The sequence below is a fragment of the Aquarana catesbeiana genome, linkage group LG02 (assembly GCF_042186555.1).
Source record: "Aquarana catesbeiana isolate 2022-GZ linkage group LG02, ASM4218655v1, whole genome shotgun sequence".
Taxonomy (NCBI): Eukaryota; Metazoa; Chordata; class Amphibia; order Anura; family Ranidae; genus Aquarana; species Aquarana catesbeiana.
In genome coordinates this window covers 133,134,190-133,147,209 of record NC_133325.1, presented here as the reverse complement: position 1 = coordinate 133,147,209, position 13,020 = coordinate 133,134,190, and the positions used below count along the sequence as shown (strand labels likewise).

The following is a 13,020-nucleotide window of genomic DNA, read 5'->3' as shown; positions in this document are numbered from 1 at the left end:
AATGTGATGTAACATATCAATATGCTCAATAAAAAATCTTGTTTAAAAAAAAAAAAGTTCATGTGGGTGTAAAGGCAGGTGTCCCAATACTTTTGACAATATATTTATTTCTATGTTAACCACTTCAGCCCCAGAAGTATTTGCACCCTTCCTGGCCAGGCAATTTTTTGCAATACGGCACAGTGTCGCTTTAACCTCCCTGGCGGTATTCCCGAGTCTGGCTCGGGGTGGATTTTACATACCAAAAGCGGTATCCCCGAGCCAGACTCGGGCTTGCATCGCAGGATCCAGGAACAGATTACTTACCTTGTCCCCTGGATCCTGCGATGTCTCCCCGCTGTGATCGGCGAGCCGCTGTGTCTCGCTCGATTCACAGTGCCGAGCTCCGTTCCCTGCGAGCGTTGCGACGCACGGGGACGGAGTTCGGCGGTAAATTCAAAAGTGAAACACATAGTATAGATACAGCATACTGTAATCTTACAGATTACAGTACTGTATCAAATAACTACACATCCCCTTTGTCCCTAGTGGTCTGCCCAGTGTCCTGCATGCAGTTTTATATATATAAAACTGTTCTTTCTGCCAGGAAACTGGAGATTGTCCATAGCAACCAAAACTGTCTCTTTACATCAAAAGTGGTTTTAGACCAGCTAGAAAAAAGCGATAATAAATTATAATCACTTGCAGAATTGAGCGATAGTGATTTGTGGGGAGATCCGTCATCAAACACTAAAAGTAATAAAAGCTAAAATTCTGCAACTGAGCAAATTTCAGTGTTTTTGATTTGATTACATTATTATATAATTTTTATTATTATTATATTATTATGTGTTTTAATTATTTATAGTTATTTATTATATTATAATTTTTTATTTCGTTTTTCAAACTTTATCATACCCGGGATGTCTACTAGACTCTTGTTTGGACAGATTTAAGTGAACTATTCCTAAGAATTACAGGCCTACAATATGAAACGCCATATTTCTGTGCAAAATAATTGTACCGCTTTCAGCACCTAAAATCTGAAATAATCATACCGCCAGGGAGGTTAACTGACAATTGCGCGGTCGGGCGATGTTGTACCCAAACAAAATTTATGACATTTCCCCACAAATAGAGCTTTCTTTTAGTGGTATTTGTACACCTCTGCTTCTGTTATAGCGTCTACAAAATAGGGGATAGATTTATGGCATTGTTATTACTATTATTTTTTTTTACTAGTAATGGCGGTGATCTGCGATTTTTATCAGGACTGCAACATTGCGATGGACACATTGGACACTTTTGTCACTTTTTTGGAACCAGTGACATTTACACAGCGATCAGAGCTAAAAATAGCCACTGATTACTGTATAAATGTCACTGGCAGGGAAGAGGTTAACACTAGGGGGCGATCAAGGGGTTAACTGTATTCCCTAGGTGTGTTTCTAACTGTGGGGGGGGGGGGTGGCTGACTAGAGGAGGAGAGAGATCTTAGTAGATACTTAGTAGGAACACACGATCTGTCTCCTCTCCCCTGATGTAACCGGGATTTGTGTGTGTCACGAGCAATCGCGGGTGCCCGGCAGTCATCGTGCCTGCCGTGCACGTGCATCGGCTCCGGGGACACGCTGCTACAGTGTCTTAAAGAGGCGACGTACAGCTACGATGGCTTGCGCAGCTGTGCCAACCTGCCGCAGTATAACTGAATAGGTTGTTTTACAAGGTAAGGGTTGACATATACTTTAAGTAATATAATAAACTGTGAAGGGGCTAAACTTTTCAGCATCTACCAACAACTTAAAAATGACTATAAAATGGACTGACAATTTAAATCCCTTATCCAACCAAAACATTTTATTTTGTTTTGAATGGAGTGAGAAGGGTTGGAGCCTCTGTCTGGTCTTTATTGGGAAAATTATTTCTCACTGGAAGCCAAAACATCTTTCTAATTGGAATACAGAGAGAACGCAAAGAGGAAAGGTTAAAATTGTTTAGAATGTTTTTAGCTGTCTGTACCTTCCTGTTCTAGTGACAACTGGATTACTTATTCCGTGTAACAGCTCCACAGAGACAGGAAGTGACCCCATTCTATGAAGAAACGTTGGTTGCTACATTTTAAAGTGAATCTAAACCCAAGAACAAAGAACAAAATTTTAAAACATTGCATCTTACCAATCCACAGATGTGGTGGCTGCATTAGCTTTCTTTTTCCATACTTTTTATTTTTCACCTGTCCAAGAGTAACATTCACTTACCGTATTGTATGTTTTGAGAAGCAGTGTTGTCACCCTAGGACAAGACTACGGTATCTACCCCCCCCCCCCTTTACAGTATATATACAGTGGGGAAAATAATTATTTGATCCCCTAAAAATTTTGTAAGCTTGCCCAATTACAAAGAAATGAAAGGTCTATAATTTTTATCATTGGTGTATTTTAAATGATAGAGACAGAATATTAGCCAAAAATGCAGAAAAAACACCATGATACAAATGTTATAAATTTAAGTGATTTAAGTGGCAGTTCAGTGAGTAAAATAAGTACATGACTTAGTACTTGGTGGAGAAACTCTTGTTGGCAAGCACAGAGGTAAGATGTTTCTAGTATTTGGTTACCGGGTTTGCACACATCTCAGGAGGGATTTTGGTCCACTCTTCTTTACAGATCTTCTCTAAATCCTTAGGGTTTCTTGACTGTCGCTTGGCAACTCAAACTTTCTGCTCGCTCCATAAATTTTCTATAGGATTAAGGTCTGGAGACTGACTAGACCACTCCATGACCTTAATGTGCTTCTTCTTGAGCCACTCCTTTGTTGCCTTGGTGGTATGTTTTGGGTCATTGTCATGCTGGAAGACCCATCCACAACCCATCTTCAGTGTTCTGGCTGAGGGAAGAAGGTTCCCATCCAAGATTTTACAATACATGGCCCCGTCCATTGGCCCTATAATGCGTAAAAGTTGGCCTGCACCTTTAGCAGAGAAACAGCCCCAAAGCATATTGTTTCCACCTCCGTGCTTGAGTGTAGGGATGGTGTTCTTAGGGTCATAGTCAGCATTTTTCTTCCTCCAAACATGGCGATTTGAGTTAATGTCAAAGAGAAAAATTTTGGTCTCATCTGACCACAGCACTTTCTCCCAATCCTTCTCTGAATCATTTAGATGTTCATTGGCAAACTTCAGACGGGCTGATACATGTGCCTTCTTGAGGAGGGGGACCTTGTGGGTGCTGCAGAATATAAGTCCATGGCAGCGTATTGTGTTACCAATGGTTTGCATGGTGACTGTGGTCCCAACTGCCTTCGATCATTCACAAGCTCCTCCTGTGTAGTTCTGGGCTGATCCCTCACTTTTCTCATGATCATCCTTACCCTATGAGGCAAAATCTTGCATGGAGCTCCAGACCGAGGGCGATTGATGGTTATTTTGTATTTCTTCCATTCTTCCAATAATCGCTCCAACAGTTGTCTCCCTCTCACCAAGCTTCTTGCTGATGGTCTTGTGGACCATTCCAGCCTTGTGCAGGTCTACAATCTTGTTCCTAAAGTCCTTTGACAGCTCTTTGGTCTTGCCCTTGATGTTGAGGTTTAAATGGAAGAAAGAGATTCTGTGGACAGGTGTCGTTAGGAGCACCTTCTTAAATTGACAGGACTAATCTGTATACCACATGAGCACATACTGTAGACAGTCTGTGGGAGCCAGAATTATTGTTGGATGGTAGGGGATCAAATACTTATTTTACTCACTGAACTACAACTCAATTTATAACATTTGTATCATGTGTTTTTTTCTGGATTTTTAGTTGATATTCTGTCTCTATCATTTTAAATACACCTATGACAACAATTATAGACGCTTCACTTCTTTGTAATCGGGAAAACTTACAAAATCATCAGGGGATCAAATAATTTTTTCCCCCCCACTGTATAATATAGGGAGAGGTGTTCTGTAGTCCACCTAAGCAGGCCTCATAATATTGCCTGGGATTACAGTGCATCAGTAGTCATGAGCTGATTTGATTTCTTGCAGGTTCAACAGCTATTTTTGTGCAATTATAGAACAGATCTAACAAAACACTTTTGATTGTAAATTTAGCAAACAAACACAGAGAAAATAAGAGACGTTCTTTGTTGGGGTATACACACACTTTAATGCACGTAGTTGGTACTTAGACATCATCTGCAATAGTGGTGACAATAGTACACAACTGACAAAAGTTTGGGAACGGTTGTTTGACAATAATAGCTCGGAGCATTCACCGATAATATGATCATTTCCTAATTAGGTTTTTATAATGCCAGCCCTGGAAACATTTTACCCCAAGTTTAATTGTTCATTTTCCTGATTGTTCCCATTAGAAAAGACAAACTACACAAAACACATGCACTTCCTGAAAAACAAATGATCTGGATGCTGCTTTCTTACATAATAAGGGAAAGCTGGCTTGCCAGCATTGTATTATCGACACCCCCCCCCATGTAATCACAGAGATGACATAACAACCTACCACAACAATGATTTTCAAGGACACATTTTAACACATACTGGACCTTGGATTCTTTTGAGATAAAATGATACAGCATGTCATATAGTGTTCATCATGGTAATGTTTGACAGCTTATCGAGAACTGTCTGATCTACTTCTATATTTGTCAACGGCTACTTTGAAATAATGGGAAACTGGGGCTAATGCCTAATGACTCAAAAAGAGACAAAAGTGGAAGTCTCCTTCATAGCAACAAATCAAACTAGAGCTGTCACTTTTATAGTCCAGGCTGGAAGTTTGATGAATGACTTACATTTTCCTCTTTTATAACAAATCATTATTGTTATTCCATGCAAGATAACAGAGCATTCTAAAAACAATGTTTTTATTTTATTTTTATTTTTTTATATATACCATGTAAATCTGCTATGCAACCCTTTTTTTGGACATTTCACAACTATTCACTAAAATGTTCTTATTCTGACAGTTCATTCGCACTATTATGGGTATCTTCTATACCTATCGTAAATTTCCCAGCACTTTCCCGCACCCAAGTAGTCACACTTGTCATATACAGTGGGGACGGAAAGTATTCAGACCCCCTTAAATTTTTCACTCTTTGTTATATTGCAGCCATTTGCTAAAATCATTTAAGTTCATTTTTTTTCCACATTAATGTACACACAGCACCCCATATTGACAGAAAAACACAGAATTGTTGACATTTTTGCAGATTTATTAAAAAAGAAAAACTGAAATATCACATGGTCCTAAGTATTCAGACCCTTTGCTGTGACACTCATATATTTAACTCAGGTGCTGTCCATTTCTTCTGATCATTCTTGAGATGGTTCTACACCTTTATTTGAGTCCAGCTGTGTTTGATTATACAGATTGGACTTGATTAGGAAAGCCGCACACCTGTCTACATCAGACCTTACAGCTCACAGTGCATGTCAGAGCAAATGAGAATCATGAGGTCAAAGGAACTGCCTGAAGAGACAGAATTGTGACAAGGCACAGATCTGGCCAAGGTTACAAAAAAATTTCTGCTGCACTTAAGGTTCTTAAGAGCACAGTGGCCCCCATAATACTTAAATGGAAGATGTTTGGGACGACCAGAACCCTTCCTAGAGCTGGCCGTCCAGCCAAACTGAGCTTTTGGGGGAGAAGAGCCTTGGTGAGAGAGGTAAAGAAGAACCCAAAGATCACTGTGGCTGAGCTCCAGAGATGCAGTCCGGAGATGGGAGAAAGTTGTAGAAAGTCAACCATCACTGCAGCCCTCCACCAGTTGAGGCTTTATGGCAGAGTGGCCCGACGGAAGCCTCTCCTTAGTGCAAGAAACATGAAAGCCTGCATGGAGTTTGCTAAAAAACACCTGAAGGACTCCAAGATGGTGAGAAATAAGATCCTCTGGTCTGATGAGACCAAGATAGAACTTTTTGGCCTTAATTCTAAGCGGTTTGTGTGGAGAAAACCAGGCACTGCTCATCACCTGTCCAATACAGTCCCAACAGTGAAGCATGGTGGTGGCAGCATCATGCTGTAGGGGTGTCTTTCAGCTGCAGGGACAGGACGACTGGTTGCAATCGAGGGAAAGATGAATGCGGCCAAGTACAGGGATATCCTGGACGAAAACCTTCTTCAGAGTGCTCAGGACCTCAGACTGGGGCGAAGGTTTACCTTCCAACAAGACAATGACCCTAAGCACACAGCTAAAATAATGAAGGAGTGGCTTCACAACAACTCCGTGACTGTTCTTGAATGGCCCAGCCAGAGCCCTGACTTAAACCCAATTGAGCATCTCTGGAGAGATCTAAAAATGGCTGTCCACCAACGTTTACCATCCAACCTGACAGACCTGGAGAGGATCTGCAAGGAGAAATGGCAGAGGATCCCCAAATCCAGGTGTGAAAAAATTTCTGCATCTTTCCCAAAAGAACTCATGGCTGTATTAGATCAAAAGGGTGCTTCTACTAAATACTGAGCAAAGGGTCTGAATACTTAGGACCATGTGGTATTTCAGTTTTTCTTTTTTAATAAATGTGCAAAAATGTCAACAATTCTGTGTTTTTCTGTCAATATGGGGTGCTGTGTGTACATTAATGAGGAAAAAAATGAACTTAAATGATTTTAGCAAATGGCTGCAATATAACAAAGAGTGAAAAATTTAAGGGGGTCTGAATACTTTCCGTCCCCACTGTACATCCTGCCATTCAAGTGAATGGCTGTATATGGACATACTCTTTGTCTTCGCATGCATGTCGGGTATATTTCCCAAACGTGGACGTTTTGTGTTCAGGAAATACATCGAGAGCACATGGGCGGCTAAGCAGGGTCCTCCTGTCCCTTCTGTAATTGTACTGTCCCCCTCGACATTATAAAGTGCTGCACAAGATGTTGGCGCTATATAAATCCTTTATATTAATAGTAAACACCAATGCAAAGAAGCATCAATGGGGTTGATTTACTAAAATTAGAGAGTGCAAAATCTGGTGCAGCTCTACAGAGAAACCAATCAGCCTACATTTTTTTTTGACAAAGCTTAAATGAACAGGATGAAGTTAGAAGCTGATTGGCTACCATGCACTGCTGTACAGAGTTTGCCCTCTCCATTTTTAGTAAATCAACCACAGTGTTTACAAATGTATGGCCAAGTAAAGTCATTAACTTGAATGGCATGCTGTACATGACACATGTGGCTCCCCGGGCCCCATGTGCATGAAGCCTTAAAGTGACACTGTTGCTATTTTTAAAGTGGTAGTAAAGTCTCTACCTTATCTTGTACCTACAGGTAAGCTTACAATCAGGCTTACCTGTAGGTACAATGAATATCTCCTAAATCTGCACAGTTTAAGAGATATTCACATCGGCAAGAGCCGATGTTATCACCCGTGCATGCGCAGTGACGCTCTGCATTCAGGGCACACAGTATGCCATGGAATGCAGAGCGCCATGCCGCGCCCACGGTTCCTGTGTGTATGTGCGGAAGTGACATCTTAGAATGGCTTGAGCCTGCAAACCCAGAAGTAAGACTGGGTGAAAATGGAAGCCCTGGCAGCAGTGGAAGCCCTGGCAGCAGTGACAGCATGCCGCTAGAGGGCTTGCTATGAAAGGTAGGTATGCCAGTGCATACTAGCACATTATGACATAAGCCTGCAGGGAACCAATTTTTTTTTTTTTTTGGGGGGGGGGTTTACTACCATTTTAGAATATGTAACAAAGGCATCCGTGCAAAGCAAACAAATAATTTCTGTCCCGCAGGCCAAACTTTAATACTCCTTTGGGCTGAGGAGATAATCTTGCTAAAAGAGCTTCAGCATCCAGCACACTCCGGGTTTGTCTGCTGCCTGGTCCTGTTGTGTGTTGTGGTTCCTTTCACTGCTCCGGGTGTTCTGTAGTGATGTAGGGACCAGTAGAGGAAACCACAGAGCACAAGCATCCAACACTCCCCGAGTGTTTGGTGGCCAGGGCAGTGGTACAAGTGGGTATTACTTGTTTGCTATGTAAGGATACCTGTATTACATGTTTTGAAACAGAGTTGCTTTAACTGACAATTTTTAAAGAAGAGAGAGTTAAATAGAGTAGAGAGTAAGTAAATGTTTTTCCTTTTTTTCACCTTAGTGATGCTGAATTCCCGTGGCCTCTCTGCTGCCACTTCCTTATAAGAGGAAATGTCTGAACGAAGACTTTAATGGCAGGATTACCAGGGATTATTGTAATGGATGCAGATTTAAAAACATTGAAAAATTAGTTTTCAGCAGCAGCTAGAGTACTGCTAAGTAATTTTAATTGCAAAGTAAGACTCCATACACAATGTACAACTTTTGTTGTCTGTTTTCCTTTAGATTTACCAAAACCATGTAGTGCAAGGGCCTGTCGGATTGCATACAAATTGAAACTCTTAAGGTTTGACCTCATATTATTTGGTTTTGGTACTAAAGGTAAAAATCTAAAGAAAATTGTATCATGTGTATCCAGCTTCACTGACCATAAAATGTTTTTTTCTTCTTTAGAAGAAGTAGAGCTAAACTGTAATTTACACTTAGTTGACACAGGAAAGTTCCTATAAGTAGAGAAGATATAAGGAGCAGACTGCCAAACATAAGGGCAAGTATTTGTCTGCATATAGCAATGAAAATATTGTCACAAGTTCTAATTCTATCCAATATTGTAAGGTATATCCATAGACATGTTGAATAATCTTTCTTTTTTATCCAAATTAAAATATTTTATTGAAAGTATTGCATGGATAGATACAGTATTATCAGGAATAATAATATTGTACAGGACAGAGATGACACATCGAACAGATCAATACACATAGCAGGAGGCAGCATCAATCAACACAATGTGGCTATCAAAAGAGTTACATGAAACTAAATGAGGAAGATATCGACTCAGAGGACATGTTGAGTTATAATGGAATGCACCCTTTTATCTTGAATATTCCATGGAATTATATTCCATGCAGTTTTCAAGATAAAAGATAGTAAAGAAAAGACATTTAAATGCCACTTAAAACTTTTAAAGCAACCAATTAAATTATTTTACATAAATGAAAACCCTGTTATGTGGTTGTTCAGTAAAGCATATATTATTCCAGAAAGATATGCTAAATACAATCAACTATAATACATAACCATTGTAAGAGGAGAAATCTCCTTCCATATTTGTGTAGCAGTGTTACACTAGTACAAAATCATTTCATTAATGGTAAGAGCTATAGGTTTAGCTGCAGGTGTCTTCTATGTCTAAAGGACAGCAGCTAGAAGGTTCAGATTGGCAGGTTCCCCAGATTTTTGGCCATCCCAATACTTTTTTGGGCATCCCCTATGTTCATATATCAATTTATTTGTGATAATCTTTTAACATAGAATTGGTGTAGCATATTGTTCTTTCTGAACCTCCAAACAGGAATGCTGACAGATAATGTTAAATGATAAAAGTCTTAAATCATGAGACTTGTTATACTCACTTTGACTTTGCAATGATAAGGATATCAGTGAAGAGGAAGAGGTGCCGGTCCTGGGTCTGTAGGCCCGTCTTCAGCTGAACGTGGCTGTGTGTTATGAAGTTTCGACTTGGGCAGATGAATGCTTGGACAAGAGGGCATGATTCAGGACTGACAGGTGAGAAACAGCCATCCCTATACAAATGTAAGAAACATATGTCAATGAACCTAACACTTGCATATGCTGAAATAAGCAGAAATGTACATTTAACTATAGACATAAAAGCAAGCCCAGCTCTGCTAAGAAAACTTGATTCAGGTGGCGCCTTCTAGGGATTGGATGATGATTTTTTTTTTACTATCACTTTCAATGATAATGGTAAACAGGACGAATAGAGAAGCTGAATCTTCCAAACAGGGCACAGACGGCAATAAAACCTGACAGATATTTTAATCCCTCTCCACTCAATCCAAAAATAAAAAAATATTTTGTCTTTAGTTATATTCGAAAGCCTTTTAACACCGTATATTGTTATTAAAAGCTCCTAAAACATTTTTAATGCCGTACGGTACAATGTTTACACATTATGCAGATACAAACAGACTGCACATTTGCTATGTTTTTTCTACATATCCAACAAGCTTTATTGAAAGTGGTAGAACCTTACAAAGCCAGACTCTGGCACATGCTAACTGCCAGACACACTCCTACTCTTTTGATGCGTTTCCCCCCATTCAGGGCTTAGTCATGACCTTCATAGCAATACAGCTTTCTGGCAATCAAGAAACAACAGCAGAAGTGCAGCCTTTCTGTCTGTATCTATATATTGTGTGGAAGAGGAGAGGAACAGATTCAGGTATGTAGGCAGGTGCAGTCCGTACTCCCCACTGCAGGTGGCGCTCGACTGAAGCGGTAATGTAAAAGGGGAAGGAAGTTGTGGGGAACTTGTTTCCTCTATGACTTCCTACCGTCACAGGGAGACAGCTGTCTGATTGGATGCTGGCGCCCCATGAGTCTCCAGTAGCCATCTCGAGTTAGGCAGAGTCTATTTAAGATTCCGGCTCTTGCGTTTGGCGCACTTTATGCGAGTGGCTAGCGTAGGGACAGGATCCCTGTCTGGCAGGGACAGTGCTTAGAGGCAGGGAAAGGTTTTAGAGGAGTAGCGACAGTGCCGGGACTGTCTACTTCTCTTCAGGAAGCCTCCTCTTTAGGTATAGACTGGCCAGGCTGCATTTTTCTGCTCTTTGCAGATGCAGTTGGCATCTTCAAGTCTTCAGACTGTTGCTACAGTTCGTAAGCGGTTCAGAATGGGTGTGCCTGGCCACCGGGCCTGAATAAGTTGTGTTGAACCTTTCTACAATATAACTATATTGCCCGTCTTTGACTCTGTGGGGTCAATTTACTAAAGGCAAATAGACTATGCACTTTGCAAAGTTCAGTTGCACTCTGCAAGTGCAGTTGCTCCAAAGCTTAGTAAACGAGGTAAAGCATCACTTTGCAAAGAGTATCCAATCACATGCAAGAAAAATAAAAAAAAAAAACAGCATTTTTGCTTGCACATGATTGGATGATGTCAGCAGAGCTTCTGCTTATTTACTAAGCTCTGGAGCAACTGCTCTTGCAGAGTGCAACTGCACTTTGCAAAGTGCAAAGTGTATTTGCCTTTAGTAAATCAACCCTTGTGTGTTTACTGCTTGCCACAGCCACACCACACTGCACCTTGCTCACAAGTAGGTATGCACCCGCTGCCTGTGGATGAATTGTAAGACCTCCTGAAGGATATTTTTATGTATGTTTTCTTAAAATTTTACAAATGTTTTATATTCATTTGTACTTCTCTTTTGTTTCCAACTTACCTCCTGAAGGTACAAATATGCCCATATTGGCTGAAAGACCATTTATTAAAATGTCTATTATGTTTTTAGATTGTTTAAACTCATGTTTTTTAAGAATCGCATAAAAGGTTAGGCATGCAGAATTTTATAAAAATGTAGTGGACTGTACTGTGACACAACACACTAAGGAGATTATAATGGGAGCTGATTGGGGTGCTGTGAACATATGTTGAGCTCTGGTGGAAGGAAACGCTGATTGGGGGTGATTGAGATCATTAAATCTCGAGGATCTTTCTTACTGCAGCTTAAAGCGAGTTCTGCTAAAAAAAAAAAATTAAAAAAAAAAAAGTCAGCAGCTACAAATACTGCAGCTGCTGACTTTTAATAATCGGACACTTACCTGTCCCAGGGTCCAGCGATGCGGGGGAGCGAAGCCTCGCTCATCTACCCCTTCTCTTTGCTGGGCCGGCATTGTAAGTGTGGGCACCCGGCAGTGGCTTCACAGCTGGGCACCCACTGCGCGTGCGCGAGCCGCGCTGCGTGCCGTGACTGGCTGGGCAATCATCTGGGACCTGTGACGTGTCCCAGATGATTGTCGAGAGGGAGGGGGAAGAGGTGGTCTCCCTTCCGGTGCCGAGGTGCGCCGGGAAGAAGTGGGAGCTGGGACCCTCTGAAAAGAGGGTATCCGCTCCCCCCCAAAAAAATGACATGCCAAATGTGGCAGGTCAGGGGGTCACCTCCCTTAAAGCGGAAGTTCCATTTTTGGGTGGAACTCTGCTTTAAACAGTGTGATGTTTCATGTATCGGGGAGTTACAAGATATGGTTGTGAACATGTCTGGCTGCCCTTATAGTACTATGAACAGCCTTAGGTACGCATATAAATATGGGCCATACCCGAAGGTTTTATGGTGGGATGTACCAACATATAAATTAGATGCAAATAGGACAGTGGAAAGGAAGCAGCTAGTTCCAAGAAGCCAGTCATTTCTGTATGAGGATAAAACCTTCCATAAAGGATAGACTGCATGAGCTCCTCATTCACAATGCTCAGCCAGATCTCCTAGCCTAGATGTGATGTTCCAGACACTGAAAGCTGTGAAACCATCTGACAAGGTGCGAACCGCTAACAAGTGTCCAGCTGCAGGATGATACCATTTTCTGCTCTTAGCCAACATCCATTTAAAAAGCTTTCAGGAATGTAAGCCAATAAAGACTAGTCAAATTAAATGAAGTCATGTTATCATTATGACTGACCGTCTAACTATCCGCATAAACAACCACGCACACAATAAACCCGGAGAAATCATAAAAATAAGTGTATGATTACATGCACGTTAATGAGTAAAGATACACTGTTGGTGAATGACATGTAACAACCAGATGAGTAGATCAGCTATTCAGTTCCTCCAGGGGCGGCTGGGGGTTCCTTGAGCTGTGGCTAACTGACCTCCTATCTGATGGTGCCTGCATAGAAGGGATCAACCGATATAGTTTTGGCTGGATTAGCAAGTGTGACGATACGATACCGATATTTCAGCCACCTCTCAGACTAAACGCTGATATTGTCTGCCGATATTCTGCACATTTAAAAAAACATTTTTTACACTTTTTTTTAAATCACTGTTATTGCTGTCACAAGGAATGTAAACATCCCTTGTGACAGTAATAGACAGTGACAGGTATTCTTTATGGAGGGATCGGGGGTCTATAAGATCCCAAACCCCTCCTCTGCACTTGAAAGTATTCAAAATGTCCAGATCTGTGTT

At 41.0% G+C, this 13,020-nt stretch overlaps 1 protein-coding gene across 2 annotated transcripts in view; it reads right to left on the bottom strand.

Moving 5' to 3' along the window:
* Window positions 1-13,020, bottom strand: part of ARHGAP20 (Rho GTPase activating protein 20) — a 217,869-nt gene that overhangs the window by 115,639 nt on the left and 89,210 nt on the right. For both annotated transcript variants that reach the window (XM_073613484.1, XM_073613485.1), the window contains one exon: window positions 9,442-9,612. In XM_073613484.1, the coding sequence (XP_073469585.1) occupies window positions 9,442-9,612 (171 nt within the window). The remainder of the gene's footprint in view (window positions 1-9,441; window positions 9,613-13,020) is intronic.